Source organism: Kryptolebias marmoratus, linkage group LG11, assembly GCF_001649575.2.
Source record: "Kryptolebias marmoratus isolate JLee-2015 linkage group LG11, ASM164957v2, whole genome shotgun sequence".
NCBI lineage: Eukaryota > Metazoa > Chordata > Actinopteri > Cyprinodontiformes > Rivulidae > Kryptolebias > Kryptolebias marmoratus.
This window is the reverse complement of record NC_051440.1, coordinates 11,721,589-11,734,758: the sequence shown is the minus strand read 5'-3', so window position 1 is coordinate 11,734,758 and position 13,170 is coordinate 11,721,589. Positions and strand designations below refer to the sequence as shown.

The window sequence follows — 13,170 nt, the reverse complement described above, 5'->3', positions numbered from 1 at the left end:
GGTTTCAGCTTAATATCTGCCTGCAGCAGCTTCTCCTGACAAATAACATGGAAACTATTTCCACAGTGACTGAAAGTCGTAAAAACTGCACCTCTACTAGAAATTAAACCAAACTTTGAGGAGAAAAAAGCAAATTTTCACAGATGACTGTATTCAGTTGAGTACACAAGAACATTTTGTTTTGCAAATAACTTGATTTAAAGACTGAAGAACAAAAAAACCCTCAAAAACGTGATTATGCAACACAACTTTATTGAAACTTTTGAAGCAACATCAATGTACAAATAAGGAAACGGGAGCTCGCTGAACAAAAAAATGTTTTCTGTTGAACCAAAATGAGGAAAAAGTAACCAAGAAAGGGAAGGAGACTCCCATGATTTGAACCAGCAGTGGCATGTGCATTTTTTTATTAAAAAAAAAAAAATATATATATATATATAACTTATGAAATCTTTCAAGTTTACAGGAGTATTGGAACACGTGGCCTGCGCAAACCAGTGACTGGATCCACAGCTCGCCTCGTGTTTTAACCTTTTAATGATTTATTATTTTTCAAAATAACGAAAGCAGGCATAACTTGGATTGAAGAGAAGAAACAAAAGACACCGATGGAGAAACGAATAAAAGAAAGCAAAAAAGTGAGCTGGGGCAAACGCATTCATGGGTTTTAAATTTTCAGTGTGGTGCAGATTATTCAGTCACAGTCATGATTAAAGGCCATTTCAGGAGCGCATTGCTTGAGTGCTGCCTCTCGATACTCCCCTGGGTCCCTGGCTGGCTCCACGCTTATAGTTCTGTTGGTAACCATCCTTGAGCAGCAGCAAAGAACAAAGGGAGATTTTAGAAACTATCTGAACAGATAGTCCTTGACAAAGCCAACGCATGAAGACTGAAAAACCTTCTTTCATACCCTTTGATAATTGCCGTTTGAGTAGTCCCGAGGCGTGCTGAACTGAGGCTGTCCATATCCGGAGTTGGGAGTGCTGGCGAAAGCTGGGCGATAACCATCGTAGCCACCTGAAATAAACAACAATGATAAGAATTACAAAAAAAAAAAAAAAACAATAAATAAACCAACTTTAACTTACAAAATACTGCCTGTTAGACACAGAGCTGTCTTCAAAACCTCTACCATTGCTGGTCAAATTTAAATTACATTCAGGATTTTTACTTTATGTTTTAGGGAATGGACGGTTTGATTAAGATGTAAATATAAACCTCCTTGAACCGCTGAATAGGCAAACTGACACATTACTGAAGCCCACCTTCATTTTAGGATTAGATTAAGCATCAAAGCTAAGTTTTAGTTGTAGTTTGGGTGGGNNNGGGTGGGTGGGGGGTCCCTGTAAAAGTAGACCCAAGTTTGTGGATGTTCTCAGGGACACGGGAACATTACAGCTGAGCTTCACAAATAACTATAACCAAGAAAAAAAAAAAAAAAGTCAAAGACCTCGCCTCGCTCTGCCCACTGTCTGGGTGAGATCATGTAGATCCTCAGCCATATAGGACAGAACAAGTCCAAGAGTTTAATTAAATTGAAACAGGCCTTCTAATTCTGGCGTGTTGAAGATGTTTCACCTGTCTGATACGCTTCTTCACTTCTGGTTATGGGGTTGTTGAGTCACATGAACCGCTGATCCACCCGTCTCTGCTCTGTTTACCGTTCACCAGAGACCAACATGTGAGGGGTCTCAGCCGCACATGTCAAAGTTTTAACGGTTGTGAAAGTGCCTGAGTAGAGGCAAGGCTGGGATGTAGGCGTTAGATGAAAGCTGAGAGCATCCCCTCTGTTTGAAGTTGTGACTAAAACCCTTCACATCACATGTTGGTCTCTCTGGTAAACATTCACAAGCAGCAACGACCCAAACCACTCGGTCATCTATGTGACTAATATGATTGTCCCAAAACCAAAAATAAAACATAAAACCAAGTCCTGCTGCTCTCTATTAAACTCTCACATCAACACAGGCATGAATAGAAGTTGCTTATTAGATGTTCGAGTTGTTTCTGTCAGAGCACGTCATCATTATATAGAAATGCTATGGAAACATTTCTGAACCATGTTTGTTTTTACCCATACTCGGTTCTAAGGGTTCTCCTGCATTTAGGGTCAAGTGCTGCAGGATTTGTTTGACACACTGCTGTCAGCAAAAAAGGCGACAGAAGAGAGAGGAAACCTAAATTTAAAAAAAAGATTTAAAATCAATTTGTTTTGCTTTGAGCAACAAAAACGGTGAGAAAGAAATCAGTCAGAATCTTTGTTCGGTTTCTCTGACTTGCTCCCATCCATGTTTCACAAAAACACAGCGAGCTTTAGGCTAATATCTAAAACGTTCAAGTGCTAGGCTGTTGGCAGAGTTTTCAAGTCAAATTTGTTCCCACTCTTGGTACACAGTGAACCCTTTTAAAGTAATTAAATCAAGAATCATGAAGTGTTTCTGCCATTCAAAACAAAACAAAAAACAGTAACAGAGAGCGAAGCACAAAGGTTTACCCCCGTGTTAAAAGAGTCATGTTTTAAAACAGATCAGAGTAAACCGAATCATTAACTTTTTAAAAACTGTGCCTTCAGCTCTTGTTACTACAGATGACGCCGATTTAAAAACTCCATTACAATACAGAGCATCCCAGCAGCACAAAAGGCCAATTCAAACTCAAAATAAACCTGGTGCATCATAAAACACTGTTAAATATGAAACATAATGATGCTAATTACACTAGCATGCTGGTGAATGGCAACTAAAGCAGTGATAAAACGTTCTTGTTGTGGATTGTGTAATCATTGTATTTGCTCTGAGTGCTACTTTAAAAACAAACCTCCTTTAACCAGAATTGTTTGGCTAACAGGACAAACCAAACATTGACAAGTTCATTGCACTAATCCAAAAATATTAAATAAAAAACAAACTCTCTGACTCTTTATGCAAACAGGTTACGTCCCATTTTAATTCAACCAGAATAATATAAAAGCCCACTGCTTTCAGGGAACGATGTCACATTTTCCAGTCCCGTGAACCTAATAATTATTGGTTGAGGATGTGAGCTTGCCTCTAAATCCGTTGGAGGAGCCTCTGTACCCGTTGATCATGCCCCTGGCGTTGCGGGGTCCACCGCGGGACACGCCTCTGCTGTTGTAAAAGGACTGCCTGCCAAATCCTGGGCCCTGCTGAGCTGGCTGCTGATGGCCTCCAGACTGCTCTTGGGAATGGAAGGCACTGACTACTGAAGTAAAGTGGGGAGCGGTACCCCAGAACAGATGTGAGTCATACTTCTGCCACAGTAAAACATGATGCAGTATTCAAAGAACTGGAGAAGTCGTGACAATCTGCCCACCAGACTGGAGCTGTTCTGACTGCATCTCCGTCTGCTCTACAGAATGCGGTGACTGGCTGCTGAAGGCCTGATTGTAGCTGTTCTGGTACTGGCTGGCCTGGTTTAAGGCCTCCGTCTCGTTAGCTGGCGGGACCGGAGCATTAAGGTTGAACACCTGAGGAAAAAAAAATGAACAAAGGTCACATTGTGGTGAAGCCAAAAAGCAGAGGAAAGCTCACTTGCTCAATAGCCGTGAAGCGTTTTGCACTCCCGTTTCCACCGTGACGCTGTTCCACTACAGGCTCATAAAAGTACAGAGTGATAAGAGAACAATGAAGCAAGCAACAGCTGGATCTACAGGACAGAAATAACGCACCAGCCTGAGAGTAAATCGAAGCTTTAGTCACATTCCAAGATGGACAGGAACAGCTATAGAACGGTCTTCTGAAACCAAGGAGGAGTGTTCCTTTTTTAGTTACATTTGACCCAACAACAAAAATGTCAAAACAGTGAATGTGACAACTCCAGAAACGGGAACAAAGATGACTAAAATATTACACAGGACATACGATGCATGAAACAGGCAACCACATGACTTTACAAGCAAATGACTACGAGCTCTGAGCCCTCGTGGGCCTCGGCGGCTGATGAAAAAAAATGTCATGCGGACCAATGCAGCCACATAGATGAAATAATCATGAGTTTGCATTTACACTTTAAAACGGTTTCATTATAGGCACTGTTTTGCAGCATGAGACTTGATTGGTGTTTAGCTTCAGAAACAGGAAGTATCGTCACAGTCTTACTGTTTGCATTGACTGGAATGGAGCTGCATTGACATTGATGCCACTGCTGTGAGGAACTTTGGAAACAGGCTGGAAGACCTGCGTCTGAGAGGCGGGAGGGAGAGCTGTGGAGGGGGGAGGCTGATCTGACGACAATGACATGGAGGTCTGTTGTAGAGGGAAGACACAACACACATTGCATTTAGGATTGGGATGAATATACCGGCTAATGCAGATAGGTGGAGTTTGTCAATAGCAGTTTCTTTTATAGCATATCAGCTTTACTTTGTTGCATTTTTGAGGATTTACCTAAAACTATTAGCAAAATACAACTCAGAGGTTGTGCTAATTGTTCTGAATTTATTTTGGTAACCCCAATAAGTTCATTCAAGGCTGCAAATTGGCCACATGGCACATTTACTTAACCAGAAGGATCCTTAAAGCTAGTATCTCACTGGGCTGCGACTGCTGGAGGCTGGTTGGCAAACAGCAGCCAGGATGGAGTCTCTGAAATGTCTCAAAATGTTCCTGAGGGTTCTCAGTTTTCTTGCTTGAGTTACAGAGGCTTGCTTTGTTGTGCAACAAATTTTCATCTCAAAAATAGAGTCATTGTGGGCGTTTCCAACCCGTCTCAAGAAGGCTACAGAGACCTGCAGGACCTCTCCTCTGACAGAAAATGTGTCCAGATCTAAAAACCAAGATGGTGATAAATAATAATCATTTAAAAATGGGTCTAAATCTGCTCATCTTCTGTTTAAAAGTATGCTCTGTTAGATTAAATAAAGGAGGGCAGCTGGCAAGGTAGGTACAAAGAGGGCTGAAGGCAGGTGTGATGAGGGAGGAGGTGGGCAACAAAAATGATGTACACAGCCTAGAAAACACAAAAATAAGCTGCGATTTTTTAAAAAAAACTGTCCTCGCAAAACGCAGCCACACAGCTGAGTGGTTGTTTGGCTACAAGCACTCAGAATTGAACGAGTTAACCAAAGAAAAAACAACAAAAAACTATTTTCTCACAATTTTAAGTCTCAGATTAGTCTCGAACAGCCGCAGCCCAGTGAGATATTACCTTTAGGCATTCTTCATCTGACGCCATTTGACTTTTGCCTGTAATATTTTTGTTTGCCAGTTTTGTTTAGTGGAAAGATCAAAATAATGCCGGGGAAGTGAACTTGTGATAAGCTCTGTTGTCACGGCATTTATTGATAGTGGTATACCAATTCCTCCCATACAAACTCCACTTTTTCCTGAGTATGGATGTTAGACCAACAGTGGCTGGTAAAAAAAAAACAAAATAACCAAAACAACAACAATACATACAATTTTCAGCCAACTGGACATGGGACAGTATGAGATTCTGACAGCATGTTAACCTCAAGCAAAAATACAACAATTTCACTTCAAACTTAAGAAAAAAAAGATGACATAATCCTGATTAGTTTATTTAAAAATGCAAACAATACTACCATTACTACTACTATTGTTTTGTATTATTTTAAGACACATGCACATACGGAGTGTGAGACACTGACTTGTGTTTCCACTGATAGCTGTGATCTACATGATCAACACTCAGCAAAAAACAAAAAAAAGGTCCAGGAGGCCGTTTTAAAAGACAGAACGATTTTGAACACGTGCACACAATGGAGGAGGACTTAAACAACAACAGGGTTAAGTAACAGCTCCGTTTACTATAGTACTAAATCTAAAATTGAGCAGAAGTTTTACAGCTTTTCTCTGCTTTGTGAAGTAATGTTGGGAGCCGGAGAACCAGATGTTAGTGAGTTAATTATTCATGGTTTCTGCTATGATACTGAGTCTGCAGGAAGTAAATTGATGCTAAATATGACAGTATTACGTTAAAAAGAGAATAGAGGTGTACGCTTAAGAGGCGTGTTGTCTCCAATCATAACAAAACCATTGCTGTTTAGGAAATTCTTAAAAAGGGCAGAATTTGTCTTTTCAAAAGAAAGGAAATGTTTGAGGGGGTTCATCAGAGGAGGAGAGAGAGGGTTACTCTACTCTATAAAACCCTAAAGATCCTGCTCTACCTCTGAGAACTCACTAGAAACAACCCAAACTGTGGGAACAATACAAGCAAAGATTTGAGTAGTTTTGAAGCTGTGATAAAATAAAAAAAAGGTGTGATCTAACTTACAACAGGAAACTGACTCATGCCTTTGGTTGCTACAAACAACTGAATACGCTTTCTTGGCAAAAAATAAAAGAAACACTAGTCTTGAATAAATATGATGATGGAAACAACTCTTCAGCAACAGGCTGGTTTTTACCTGGATGGGGTCGATGGACTCTGTTGGGGGTCGAGGGTCTGGTGTGTGTGAGGTCTGATACATCGGGGGTGGTGTTGGGGAGATGATGGGGACCTGAGAGCAAAGAGTTTAAATAAATTTTTCACGTCATTTCATAAAAGACGTCTCCACCGCCTTCTGTTATGGTGTTTACACCTAAATACTTACTTGTGTGGGCTCAGGTTGAACCGGAACAGAGTTGGGTTGGATCGGCCGGGGATCAGGGTGGCCTAAAACAGTAACGTTTTAATCAAAAACACTTCTGCTTTCAGCTGAAAGTCTTGCACTTTAAACTAGAGCTGTAAAGGTACGGTACAGGTCAGGTGTAAGAGTAAAAAGAAACAAGTTCCTAATGCAATTATTTTGTAAAACACAACAACCTTCCCAGAAGCAGAGAGAGAAAATCAAACCGCCCTTGCAAGTGAGGAGGCTAAAAAATAATTTATAATGTCTTTTAAACAATCTGAACTGTAAACAGTGTCCTGCTCAAGACAGGAGTTTATCTACCTTCCTGTTTGACAAACAGAAGTTTCTCTTTCTTTGGCTCAGATATTACAAAAAAACAAGAAGTGTTTAAAGAAAACAAAAAAAAAGTTAAACACTTACTCTTAGCTTCTCAGCTAAGGTGAGTGCTAGTGCGGGAAAATGATGTTGGTTATTGGGAATATTGAATAAACACACAAATGTCTTGTCAGAGTGTTTCAAAGCACGCAATTAATGTCCTACTTGGTTTGCCATTTATGACGTCTCATTGCCGTCTACTGCAGCCAAAAACATGTTTCCACAAAGATGATTTAATGAACCAGCCATTCATGTTTTGTTTAGGAGTAGAGTGCTTTAGATAGTATCTTTTTCGGCTTATTCTCTGTCGTGGCAGCTAGCAAAATGCAGTTAAATTAAATGTGTGCCTGCTTCCAGATGAAGAGTGTGATCACCTGGATCCCTGTTCCAGCCGTCCACACCACGATGGTTTGGTACAAACGTGCCGTTGCAGCTCTACTTTAAACTTTATCAGGACAGCATATCTTCTTGTCAAACATACCTGGTGGACAAACCATCTGTGGCATGTCCATGGTCTGAGCAGGTTTCATTGGCTGCGCTGATACGATGGCCGGATCAATGGGCGTTCCATCGAACTCCAACATGGAGTCCTGAGAGCAGAAGCAATTAGAACCACGGCGCGTAAACGACGGCGAACGGCGCTCTCTGAAAATCACAGCCCACCTGCATGAAGTTGTATGGTCCCTTCATCTGTGCCATTAGGTCCTGGACTACTTGTTTTCGGACCATGGGGTCAGCAGTCGGAACAGGAGACGTTAGGTTGACGGGGTGAGTCTCCAGAGCAACAGGGGTCGCTGCAGGCTGTACAGGTTGCTGCTGCTGCAAGGTACTCACAGCCTGAAAGTGTCAGAGAGAGAAACAATGCTTACCTGTTGGGTTTGTATTTACACCTAGAGTAACAGAGCTGCAGTAAATCTCACTAATGACTCACAGTGTACGAAAGAAAAATCTGGATTTGGGAGAGCAAATCACAACCTGAACATTTATTACAGGATAGTAATTAATCATCTATGATCAGCCCTTGTTCTAAAGTCTATTTATAAAGTACGTCACCTTTATTCACTACTTATTGAGGTTCACTGCTTTGTGCTTTTGGCATTGTTGAAAATAAAGAACCTCCCATGATTCAATCACAACAAGAAGAAATAAGTTAGTGGATCCAGCATATTCTATAAAACAGGTGGCAACACTTAAATGTAGTGACTTGCTCAAAATCTGTCTGTAGCTATCAAAACAACATCTATAAGATGAAAAAGAAACTAAAATATGTGCCTCAATGGTCACTGCAAGTACAAAACAGATAAGATCCTGTAATGTACAGACAAATCTAACAACATTCCCACTGCAGGAGTCATTTGAGCAGCAGAAATACATAAAGTCTGTTCTGAGAAAAAAGAGTTTGAACTTAAAATGCATCTAATATGAAATAACCCGTTAAGACAAAGGAATCCCATTTAGAAAGTATGATAAAAAACTGTAGAAATATTTAAAAACAAACTTAAAAAAAAACAACCAAAACTGTTATCAAAAGACTTTTTTTAAAGGAAACTAAAACAAGCCAATAACGTTGCTGTAACGCTCACACTTTAAATATACTGAAACACACATCAGTGATTTGAATTTATTTTCTCTAAACACCGCCTTAATTCACATACTGTCAACATGAAAAATAAAGTTTCTTCCACAAACCTCAGTTTCTCTGGTCCACTCGTCCCCCTGCTCCTTTTCACTGCCACTGTAAGAGCTGTCTGGAATGAACTGTCTGTTTACAAACTGAAAGGAAAAGAGATCAAATATCAGTAAAAAGCTAACAAAATAAAACACCCCTGACATGTCTGCCAAACTTACTTCTGTTGTTTCAACTGTAATGGACTCTGCAAATTCTTCAATTACTTCGGTTTCTGTAAAGGAGAAAATAAGTCAGAGAATGTCCTGCTGATTTAATTAATGAGTGGTTATTTTTAGTGTTTTAAATACGTCTCATGCATCGGGGGAAAAAGGCCAGAACCTGGCTCAGCTGTCTGCTCCTCTGCCTCCGACGTCTCGGCTACCGCTGCCACCGCTGCTGCTGCAACTGACTCTTCCTCCTCTTCCTCCTCACACACTCCATTTTGGTGAGATGGAATCCGGTCAAAGTACCCGCTCAGCAGAACCTGGTCCAAAGTCTCTTTCAGTGCCTTGTCTAGCAGAGGATTAACAGGGTCAGCGCTCTACTGAAAAGTCCAACCATGAAGGCACATATCCAGTCAGACTGACAAGGTCATAATGAGCCACCCACTTTATTTTATGAGCTTTGAATGAGTGCAGATCAAGGGTGGAATATGGCGTAATTTAGCAAGACAAACTGCAATTAATGAACTCATGAGAAAAGTGCAAATGAAAGAACCAAGGCAGCTGCTGCATGTGTATTAATAAGAGTCTGGAGTGACTTCACTTATGACCTAGAGTGAAAAAATGTTAAGTTAAAGCTCCACTGTCAAACAGATGCCTTCCTGACCGGAGCTCCTCTCCTCTCCCACCCAATGACACAAACATTTAATAGCAATTTGGTTGACAATTCCTTAATGAAAAGAAGAAAATAAGCAAGAAACACCATTACTGATGATAAGTTTTGTTTGAAACATTTGAACCTAATGGACACACAAAACTTCAACAATCCAGATTCAGAAATAAAAACATAAAAGCCTCAGATAAAAAGCAGAACTTGAATCAGTCTAAGAGCCACAGCATTAACAAATATTTATCAGATTTAAAAATATTTAACTCCACCATCAAGGCTTACATATCAGGAGGTTTTTGATTTTAAACCTCTGACTGTACAAATATCATCCTCCTATCTGTAAAACCCCCTGAGGGTAATATAGTCACACTTTGACGAAGCAAGTCAGAGTTATTATTTAGGCAAAGAAGCCACCTCCATAAACATCAACTTGATGCTCCAAACTACATCTCATTACTGAGTCAAAAGGGTTGAACTGGTGTCACAACACTGAAGTGGGTCACCAGTATTCAAATGTTGCTCCAGAGATCCGACCAGGGGGACCACAGGCACCAGGGCCACTGGCAGTGTGCCCTGCTGCTGAGTCAGGATAAGCCTGCGGCTCGGTTCCTGAGCAGAATGCAGCAGAGGGAAGCTTGGGGCCAGACAGCTGAGAATGCAGTGCCCCGATATCCGCAAGCCCCGATTATTCGCATTTAGGCAATGGACACACGCTGCATTAACGAAATACAAAGCACGTGCTCCATTAAGACCGGCTAAATCCTCCAGCACCTTTGTGGCAAAAAAAAATAAAAAGAACCATTTCTGTGATGTACAGTTTTGAGATCATTCTTAAATATCTGACAGATTATTTGCATCCAGCCTCGACAGGACAAAAATGCTTGATGACAACTGCGTCACTGGCCATCTGATGAAATGTCCTGTCAACTATTTGCACCACCAGCTGGTCATTCAAATGCAGCCATTTTGAATAATAATTTCAGTTTTAGATAAAACTTTTATAAAGCAAACAATAAACTCATTAAGATATATTTGACTTAAGTCAAATATTAAATTTTATTCGACTGGTTTGATCAATGTGTCCCCCACAGAGCACTGATTTAACTCCTCTTTCTGTCTCAACACCGGCCCGTATGCACCCAAATTTTAGCAGCAGCTAAATGGACCTGATACACGTGACAACTGACTGGACCGGCCTGTTTGGTGACTGACAGAGACAACATGTGAGTAAGAGAGGAAACATGTATCCATTCTCCTGCTTCTGATGTTATCAGATAACAAAGGAAAGACATCCAAAAGAACAGATGTGAGGAGAAAACACCATCTGAACTCTACTTATCAGAACCAAACACACAAAGCAAGATAAATGACTAAACTGCAATCTCGTGCTGATTTTCACATCTTGAAACAGACTTACATGTCGTTCCAACCACCGCCTTGTCCTTCCCTTCCAGCAGCTCCCAAAGGTGCACAGACGCCTCTTCATACTGATCAGTCAACCTGCACGTGTCGCCAGGATATCTTTGTTCAAGATCGGCACACGGTATGTTGCATCTCTGACAGGTTTACGAATCAAAAAGGGTGAACTGACCTCACGTTCTGATCGCGGTCTGGTCCCACCAGCTTGTAGAACTCGTCGAAAGCTGCGAGGTCCACGTCTGTCAGCAGCGGCGAGCCGCCGACCCCCTGCTTCAGGTCCTGCCGTACGGTGTCCTCACCCAGCCGATCCAGGATAAACTGCAACTCCAGAACGGTCTTCAGCTTCTTCTGCTCAGCCTCCTCTCGCTGCAGCTGCTCCCGCCGTGCGGACTTCTTCACCACTTTCTGGATCTGAGCGTAGCGAATAAAATTGAACTCAACGCAGAAAAAATAAATCACTCTGAACAATTTACAAAAAACAGTGCTGTCCTTACATCTTGTCCCAAAGAAATAAATGTCTTCTGCAACTCTCGGGCAAATTCCAAGTTGTTCATGACTTCCTGGTACTTAGAGAGGGCCTCCTAAACAAAACAAATATTAAAATATACCAGTCAGCTACCAATAGAATGAGAAATCTTTGGAAGATGATTTGTAGCAAAATATAATATGATTTTTTTTGTACCCACCAGCTGGTCCTGGTTGAGACCCTCTCCTTTATTCTTCCTGACTTTATAATCATCCAGTTTGCTCTGTAAAAAACAACAACATTAAATTGCAAAAACTGCTGTGAATTTTAACAATATAGGTAGTCAAAAACCTTTTCAGGGCTCTGCTTTTGACACATTATTATGAAAGTCCCAACCTTTTTTTTTTCCATGTTGCGGACCTTCTTGTCGATGACACACAGCACTTGCTTCATGACGTCTGACTGTCCTCCAAGTGCAAAATTGCCTGCTAACCCCGGAGCGGATCCCATGTCTGGGCTGGCAGACTGCACCGTTCTATTTGCATTCATTGCTGAGGGCATCTGGAGGGAACGGTGAAAACACAAAGTTGGGAGATGATAACAATAGATCCAGTTTACTATAAAAGTATTCACTCAAAAACACCCAAACAAATATGTTTTAGATTTAACAAACTAAAGCTGGTTTGTCTTCATATAAGAACGCTTCCTAAAAGCAGAATAAAGCTTTTAGGTTTTTGTCGTAAAGCTTAGTCTCCTAATGTGTTCTTTATAATATCCTAGTTCAGTAAATCATTTGGTCTTCATCATGTGGAAAAATCAATGTGTCCACTTATTAGGAAGCAGTGCAGATAATACTTTTACTTTGACAGCTGACCAGTCAGTCAGATTTCCAAACCAGACCAATCTCAGGTGTCGAGCTGCCGTCTATAACAATGTATTTGAGCAGAAGTTCAAAATGAGCTATCAGTTTTTCTTTTAACACAAACCCAAACAAACAACCTAAGGAACCACACTTTAAAATGGGAGCAAATGCCTTGAAAGTAAATCAAAATAGTTATTTAGCAACATTCTGTCTCACAGAGACATAACTATTGTGAAACAACTCAATACTGGACCGACAGATGACAGATTTGGGAAGTCTCAGAGAGTAAACTTTATTTTTAGATGTTAATCGATGGATTCAGACAAGCCAAGATTGCTCGAAGAGAAACATTATTTAAACAGATATGAATGTTGATTGTTGTAATAGTCTTCGAGACAAGCGAACACAGTCGTATAGGAGATATACTATTCATCAATGCTGGCCATGTTTACACACATTTATTTCCAGTTTCGTAACACGAGAAGTGTGCCATGCATGATGCAGACAACATATCCGTAGCAGCCGGCTAACTTTAGTTCTAGCCGTGACTATTAGGGCGGAAAGGCTAAATTACATTTCGACTAGCTTTAAATATGTAGCTTCTGTGAACACCTGTGCAATTCCCTCCAAAGAGAGGCCAACTGCTGCTGTTTTCGCTGAGATTTGGTAAAAATGGCCCTGGCCGCTCCACCGTTAGCACCGACTTAGCTTGTCTGATAGCAACACCGAAGCGTGCTGACCACCAGCCGACCGGAGCCTCGTTTCCTCGACACACTGACTTCCTATTCACCCACCTTGCTGATATATAGCCACAGGGGAACTTGCTAGCTTAATTGACGAAAAGGCCAAGTTGTTGTTTTCGTTGTTGTGTTGCTTTTTTTATTTCTTCTCCTTTACTCTTATGTGGGATCCGCCCGGCCGGCCTCACCGACAACTGAGACGGTTCGAAAGACGGA

General features: G+C 41.0%; 1 protein-coding gene across 4 annotated transcripts; it reads right to left on the bottom strand.

Moving 5' to 3' along the window:
- Nucleotides 1-232: 232 nt before the first annotated feature.
- On the bottom strand, nucleotides 233-13,166 carry caprin1b (cell cycle associated protein 1b). Of its 4 annotated transcripts, none has more exons than XM_017405800.3 (18): nucleotides 13,009-13,166; nucleotides 11,749-11,913; nucleotides 11,573-11,635; nucleotides 11,381-11,467; nucleotides 11,059-11,297; nucleotides 10,885-10,967; nucleotides 8,976-9,149; nucleotides 8,816-8,868; nucleotides 8,657-8,740; nucleotides 7,631-7,804; nucleotides 7,449-7,557; nucleotides 6,575-6,636; nucleotides 6,389-6,481; nucleotides 4,119-4,265; nucleotides 3,334-3,487; nucleotides 3,049-3,219; nucleotides 911-1,017; nucleotides 233-809 (listed from the first exon to the last, which is right to left on the bottom strand). In XM_017405800.3, the coding sequence occupies exons 2-18, from the start codon at nucleotides 11,911-11,913 to the stop codon at nucleotides 723-725; spliced, it is 2,052 nt and encodes a 683-aa protein (XP_017261289.1). In that variant the 5' UTR covers nucleotides 13,009-13,166; the 3' UTR covers nucleotides 233-722. The 4 variants fall into 4 exon arrangements, with proteins under 4 accessions (XP_017261289.1, XP_017261290.1, XP_037834128.1 ...); XM_017405799.3 differs by having other exon boundaries at nucleotides 723-809; nucleotides 3,049-3,222; XM_017405801.3 differs by lacking the exon at nucleotides 4,119-4,265 and having other exon boundaries at nucleotides 3,049-3,222.
- Between the last annotated feature and the right edge of the window lie 4 nt (nucleotides 13,167-13,170).

Excerpts from the sequence above, each read along its gene's own strand:
- caprin1b (XM_017405799.3), bottom strand. The coding sequence starts at position 11,913 with ATGCCCTCAGCAATGAATGCAAATAGAACGGTGCAGTCTGCCAGCCCA. Across the intron at positions 8,869-8,975 it reads GGAGCAGACAGCTGAGCCAG|AAACCGAAGTAATTGAAGAA; the intron begins GTTCTGGCCTTT and ends TCTCCTTTACAG. Across the intron at positions 1,018-3,048 it reads CTCCTCCAACGGATTTAGAG|GTGGCTACGATGGTTATCGC; the intron begins GCAAGCTCACAT and ends TGTTTATTTCAG.